This window comes from Sorghum bicolor, chromosome 8 (assembly GCF_000003195.3).
Source record: "Sorghum bicolor cultivar BTx623 chromosome 8, Sorghum_bicolor_NCBIv3, whole genome shotgun sequence".
NCBI classification, from domain to species: Eukaryota; Viridiplantae; Streptophyta; class Magnoliopsida; order Poales; family Poaceae; genus Sorghum; species Sorghum bicolor.
Genome location: NC_012877.2, coordinates 11,371,982 through 11,379,154, shown reverse-complemented (window position 1 = coordinate 11,379,154; position 7,173 = coordinate 11,371,982). Strand labels below are relative to the sequence as shown.

Here is a 7,173-nt window from a genome sequence, read left to right as displayed (position 1 = left end):
ATATTTATTTATTTTACTATTTGTATAAAAAATTGAATAAGAGAAACGGTCAAATAAGAATTCTGAAAATTAAAAATGACAGTTTTAATAGAACGGAGGGAATAGTTTTTAATTTTCGCTAGGAGAATTCGGCCCTAGTCCTGAGAGAATCCTGGGTCCGCCACTGAATATGAATATAAAGGATACTTCTCAACTCTAAGGTGCGCTCAACCATAGGGGGACATGATTTCTTGAGAAATTAAGAACAGTGCTTCACAACTATTTCTGCTCCATCAAATGCAAGACTAGCAAGTGACAGCAGCCTTCGCCAGGCCCTGTGCCAGCAGTGAGGACACGCGCGCGAGGTCTCGCCGAGTCGATCATCATACGCTTATTTTTCAGCAAGTTGAGCGAATTAACGGCAAGTAAACGGGATGGTAGAAACCAACAACGGACCCTAAAATAAAGGGCTCCATTATTGCTATGATGACTCTTCCGTTTGGCACCTCTAGTCCTCATGCATACTCCCTCTATATAAAGATGGCAGACATGGCCCTGCAACTGCAAGAGGTAAACTAACCCACACACATCCTACACATCTCACACCCAGCTTTGCGAGGCAATTCCTTGTACTTGTAGCTAGCTAGGCAGGAAGAAGAAAAACCAGCACAAGTATGGCCTCAAAGCCTGGCCCCCTCACTCGCTGGCCAAGGCAAGGTCTTGGAAACTACAAGGTACACACGCCAAGTTTAACTATCATCACGCACGCATGTATGCAATGCAAGCAAACGAATCTTGTTGTTGCATATTTAACGAATTCGAATAGCTGACGATGCTTTATTTGCTGCCTGCTCCGCGTTCCTGACGACGAACTGATGAGAGCAGTACGCGCTGGTGGCACCATGGGCGGCGCGCAGCACGTACAGGTTCGTGACAAGCGGGAACGAGGAGCGGGACCTGCTCGGCTTCGCCGTGCTGCCGGTGCTCCTCCTCCGGCTCCTCTACGGCCAGATCTGGATCACCGTGTCCCGCCACCAGACGGCTAGGAGCAAGCACAGGATCGTCGACAAGAGCCTCGACTTCGACCAGGTCGACAGGGAGAGGAATTGGTACGCTAGTACGCTACTCTAATGCTCTTATTCTTCTTCTTCTTCTTCTTTGTTTGAGAAAAATTTATCTAAGTATTTTTATGAACATGTTAGCTCTTAATTTAATTGTCACGCGCTATAGCCCACTAGCCAGCTATAACCTGTTTTGGGACATATATAGAAAGCTAAATGCCTTATTAACCGGCTATTTAAAACCTTGAATATAATGAAGTTTACTTGTGTCTCTGCGATGTCAACCTGCACGCACGCTGCAGGGACGACCAGATCATCCTGACGGCGCTGCTTTTCTACACAATAAACGCGGTGGTGCCGATGGCGCAGGCGGCGCCGTGGTGGAACTCCAAGGGGCTGGTGTTGGCCGCCCTCCTCCACGCCGGCCCCGTGGAGTTCCTCTACTACTGGTTTCACCGCGCCCTGCACCATCACTACCTCTACTCCCGCTACCACTCGCACCACCACTCCTCCATTGTCACTGAGCCCATCACATGTATATATGCATATGTTTAGGCTCTGTTTGTTTCTCCTTGCTAAATTTTAGCTAGCTAAACTTTAGTCACGTAGCTAAAGTTCTAAACACATTGACTAAAAAGAGAGCTAAAATAGTTTAGTTCCATTAGTCACCCAAAAGTTATAATAATTTTAGCTAGCTAAAATTTAATAAGGGGAACCAAACATGCCCTTAATCTTCTCCTTCTAGTTCTAGGCTGATGCAGGCACTGTGCATCCATATGCATGAATAATCATGGTTTCTCCATGCATGCATGCAGCGGTGATCCATCCGTTCGCGGAGGAGCTGGTCTACTTCGTCCTGCTTGGCATCCCGTTGTTCACCATGATAGGCACTGGCACAGCCTCCGTGGTGCACTGCTGCATGATCGGGCATTAGCACCGGTCGGGAAGGGCCTGTTGCCCCGGTTCCCGAGCCGGTGCTGCCCTTCCGGGACTAAAGGTCCACCCTTTAGTCCCGGTTCGGCCAACCGGTGTTAAAGGGTTTCTTTTTCTTATTTTTTAGTTCACTTCTTCGGTTCTGTTTATTGTTTATATATAATATATAATAATAGGTTTTTCAATACATGTTTTGCTGATACAATAATATATTTATATTACACGCATATTAAGCATATATAAATGAAAATTATAGGCTAAGCTTAATAGTTAAGCTTTGCCTATAATAAAATGAATAGACCACATCAAAAATTAAATAGATATGTAAAAAGCTTTATATATATATAGTTTTATATGTACAAAATTCGTAACACATATATACATAGAGTTTGTTCTCCCAATGTCTACAAACGATACAAATGATCATCGTTGTTTGGTATAAGAGTTTCGTTGCCGTTGAAGTGAAACTCGCCGTTTGGATTGATCACTTGGTCGCGGAGAAATCCTGCTATCGTCTCTTGGATAGCTTTGATTCGGTCTTGTTGTAGGACCTTTTCCCTCAGCCATTCCGTCTTTAATTTGAAATAAATAAAAAAGGTATTAGTTATCTAAGTTATTCAATATAATTCAGGAGATAATGAAAAGAGACATGTAACGTACTCTGAGCGTCTCTGTGGGTGTTTGATTGACTTGTGCCATCATGAATTTGCACACGTAATATGCACATAGATTGTTCCCTCCTTCTTGTCTTAAACACCACTGTACGATGTATATATATATAAAAATATTCATAACCACGACAATAAGAAGGCTAAAAGTTAGCGAAAGTTTGTTAGCTAGTAGAACTTACTTGTGGATGTATTATGTTAAGCGGCGCTTTACATCCACTGAGATGTTCACGGTCAATGAATCTTTCCCAAACCCTATACACAGCCATTGTGGATCGTGAACTAATAATTACAGAGTCATATTATGATATTTTTATAGCTGAGATCGACATTACGTACCTTTGAATAATGTTTACCATTTGTTGATAATTTTCTTGTGGTTTTCTCATTGAGTCAAAGATTATCAATCGGTTCTTGGGAATTTCAATGACCATGAGTATCCAGTGAAAGCTGTTTACACACACATATATAGGGTCAGTCCTATAATGTAAAATAAAATATGCATGCACTTAATAACTATATAACTCACTCGAAGTTGAAGGGGAAGAGTATTTTTTGTTTTTCTTTTTGGTTTACAAAGAACCTCATAAGATTGGTGCAGATTTCTGTCTCATAATCTGCTGTCCACACTGCCTGCGGAGCCTTGAAAACAATATAAGGGTCAACGAACCCAATACTATTGTCATTTCTCATTCTGAGCTCTCTCATTTGGTGCCTGCATATATACATACAAATCCTAAGTGTGTAAGGATTATATACATGTAATTAAAGAAGTTAGAAGTATAATAAAAAGGAAAAATACTTACAGACAAAAGCAGCTGACAAGAGATTTGTCAAGAGCGTCGAGGTGGCATAATTGGTGCAATTCTTCGAACTGCACGTATATGAGGTCATCTCCACGGAAGTAGTGATGTTGTCTAATACGAACAGAAATCCAATTATCTCCCCTTTTAGACGCCTCAATGCACCATTTGTTTATTGCAAACATTTGTGTGCCGAGCTCGTGTAAACGCTTAGGGTCGAATAGACTCCTGCCCGGTTCATATCTTGCCCTCCATTGATCAACTACCTCGGCTTTTTCAAATGTATGACATCCAAGAATGGCGGTAATTTCTTCTATATTTAAACCGCTCTGTCCAAAGTAACTCTCAAGCGAGTCTAGCTCAGACAACGCTAAGGATTTCTTTGGCATCAAGTCTTCATTTGAGCCGTATTGATTTGGCACAATCAAAGGGGGCACCGGTTTTGATACTTCTCCGAGCTGTGGGACCCCCTTTCCTACTCTCTTCTTAGTAGGCTGTGAAGACTTGACCAGAGACCGCTCATAGTCCGAAAGTGCTGGCTTTTTCTGAGCTTCGCGTTGCTTCTTTTGATGGTCCGCCACCTTCTGCCTCAGTTCCGATGGCTTCACATAAAAGTACGGCTTTTCTGGGTTAAGCCGTTTTTTCCTTTCCTCCTTTATTTTATCAAAAAATTGTTGGACCTCAGCTTTAGATGTAGCAATTACCTCCTCTTCACTCTTTTCGTAAGGTAATTTTTCTGGCGTCTTAGCTCTCTTTGCTGAGGCAGCCTTCTTTGGAGGTGGGACCGATGACTTCGGTCCTTCTTGGACGGACCGCTTCTTACTACCTCGCTTTGGAGGCGAGGGGACCGACCGTGCACTCTTTGGAGAGGGCGGTGCAGGCGGTGGAGGGGGTGGGGCCGATCTTTTTGGCGTTGGAGAACGCGGTGGAGGAGTTGGAGAACGCGGTGGAGGAGTTGGAGACCTCGGTGGAGGAGGTGGAGACCGTGGTGGAGGCGGTGGTGGGGTCGGTGTGGCCGCCGCAGGTGTTGGAGGAGATCCAGCATTGTCACCGCCCGCAGCACTATGATGCGCTGGGGAGAGAACTGGACTTAGGTTGGAGGAGTCCCTGCAAAGAAAACAATTACAAGTTTTGTGAGTAAACTTTTTTTAAATTTCAATACATAATAAATAATATAAGAAGTAAAATCACACACAAACCTATGCTGAGGAATAATTATGAAGCGCTTGCGCCAACAAATAAATGTCTTCTCAGCTTCACCTAAGGTCTTCTCTCCGTCTCCCCCTTCTATGTCTAGTGGCACATTGCCACAACCTTTCTCAACCCTATGAACCGAGACGCTAGCATATCCACCAGGTACTGGTCGATTATGGATTCTTGGAGTGCCCGTTCGGTCGATAGGGTTGACAACAGCGATAGCCACCTTTTTGGTGGCATTCCCATCTGGTACATGCAGCTCACAGGTAGTAAAAGCCTCTGTGACATCATCCACGGGGAAGTGTAGCTTCGTGTCATCCTGAATGGTTGGTACTTCCGTGGATGCGCAGCTGCTTTTCAACTGGCCTGGGGGGCTAACATTGACCTCAGGCTGTGATGTACCTTGCCCTTTCGTCATTTGACTAAGTGTTGCTTGCACTTGCCTTTGAATCTCTGCCTGCATCCATTCTTCACGAGCTTTCTCGCGCTCTTGTGACTGCAGAACAAAAGCTTCCAGGCGGCGGATCCGCTCTGCCTCCTCATCCTTCTTTCTCTGGCGGCTTCTGTAGGTATCTTGATCGGCTTGGAATGATTGCAGCCACGGAACTGCCCCATAGCCTCTCGTACGCCCACCGTGCTCAGGATTTTCAAGCGCATAGGTGAGTTCATCCTTCTCCCTGTTAGGCCTGAACTCACCAGACTGAACCGCCTCACGTGCACGGACTAGTCTCTCTGCTGCTCTAGAGATTTCTTGGCCCCAAACTAGCGCCCCGGTGTCTGGGTCCACGCTTCCCCCATGACCGTAGAACCAATGCTTGGAGCGCTCGCTCCAATTCTTTGCTATTGTCTCGGGTGTGACCCCCCTAGCAAGCATCTCCTGTTCCATTCGGTCCCACTTGGGAGCAGCACTCTTATAACCACCTGATCCCATATGATGGTGGTATGCCTTTTTACTGGCATTCTCTTTGTTTCTATTGGCTCGTTCCTCGCCCTCTTCTGATGTTTTGTACTGCACAAAGTCATCCCAGAAGGCCCTCAGCTTTACATATTGCTTGAGGTTGAAATCTGGAGTCTCGTTTTTCTTGACATATTTATTGTACAAAGACTTCTTCCAATTCTGGAAGAGTACTGCCATCTTCTTCATAGTCCAGTCATAAATTCGCACCTTCAACTCTTCATCGTTGGTGTCGAAGGTGAAAACGTCTGTGACGGCTTTCCAAACTAACTCCTTGTCACGATCAGAGACAAAACTGATCTCAGGAGCACCTCGCTTCTCTCTCCATTCACGACAACTGATCGGTATTTGATCTCTCACAAGATATCCACAGTGATTAACATATTTATTTGCATGCTCACCAAGTGGTCTGCCTGTAGCTATCTCAAACTCAGAGATTACATAGCGGCCCTCCAACGGCTTCTTTGGCCCTCGTGGAGGTACGCTTCTCCCCGTAGAGGTCGATCCAGAAGGCTACACGTACATATAGAAACAAAAATACTAAATTAATAACCAAGTAATAAGTCTAAAACCTAATGTAAGAGATGCATTATTTATATATGTTTACATTTACATACCTCGCCAGTATTTTCTTCTTGTTGCACGACAAGTTGTTGCTCAGGGGCATTGCCCTCTTGTTGCTCAGGGGCATTGCCCTCTTGTTGCTCAGTACGATTGCCTTGCATGATGTCGTGGTAATCAACGAAGTACTGACTACCGTCGTCGATTATATTTTGAATGGCAGCTTCCATATAATCAGGATCATCATGAGGACGGTCAGCCATTTCTATGTCTGCAACCATACATATATATATATTCTATATAAGATAAGAAATACACTAATACTACTACAAATGAAAGTGTTGGAGTGCTCTAAAAATAATACTAGAATCTTTTAAGCCAAGTAATACATTAGAATAAAAAACAATACTAGAATAATACATACATACAAAAAATATTACATATATATGTGTGTGTATATGTAAAAAAAATAAAACATACATACATACTATATATAAAACATACATACATACTATATATATACTAGAATAATATATTAAAAAAATAATACATACATACATACATACATACATACATACATACATACATACATACATACATACATACATACATACATACATACATACATACATACATACATACATACATACATACATACATACATACATACATACATACATACATACATACATACATACATACATACATACAAACAATTATAATTCATACATACAAACTATATATATGTGTGTATATTTACAAAAAATAATATACATACATACAAAAAATATTACATATATACAAAAAAGTAAAACATACATACAAAAAAATTACATATATATAAAAAAAATATATACAAAAAATTACATATATACATACTATATATACTAGAAATATATACAAAAAATTACATATATATACAAAAAAATATATACATACTATATATAATATACATACTATATATAATACTACAAATCAAAACACCATATATATAATATACATATACACAAAAAAAA

At 41.9% G+C, this 7,173-nt stretch overlaps 1 protein-coding gene across 1 annotated transcript in view; it reads left to right on the top strand.

Annotated features, from left to right (window-relative positions):
- The window catches only part of LOC8084204 (protein ECERIFERUM 1), a 19,880-nt gene continuing 13,236 nt past the window's right edge, over positions 530-7,173 (top strand). The window contains exons 1-2 of the mRNA XM_021445823.1: positions 530-713; positions 865-1,088. Of these exons, the coding sequence (XP_021301498.1) occupies positions 654-713; positions 865-1,088 (284 nt within the window). The 5' untranslated portion in view covers positions 530-653. The remainder of the gene's footprint in view (positions 714-864; positions 1,089-7,173) is intronic.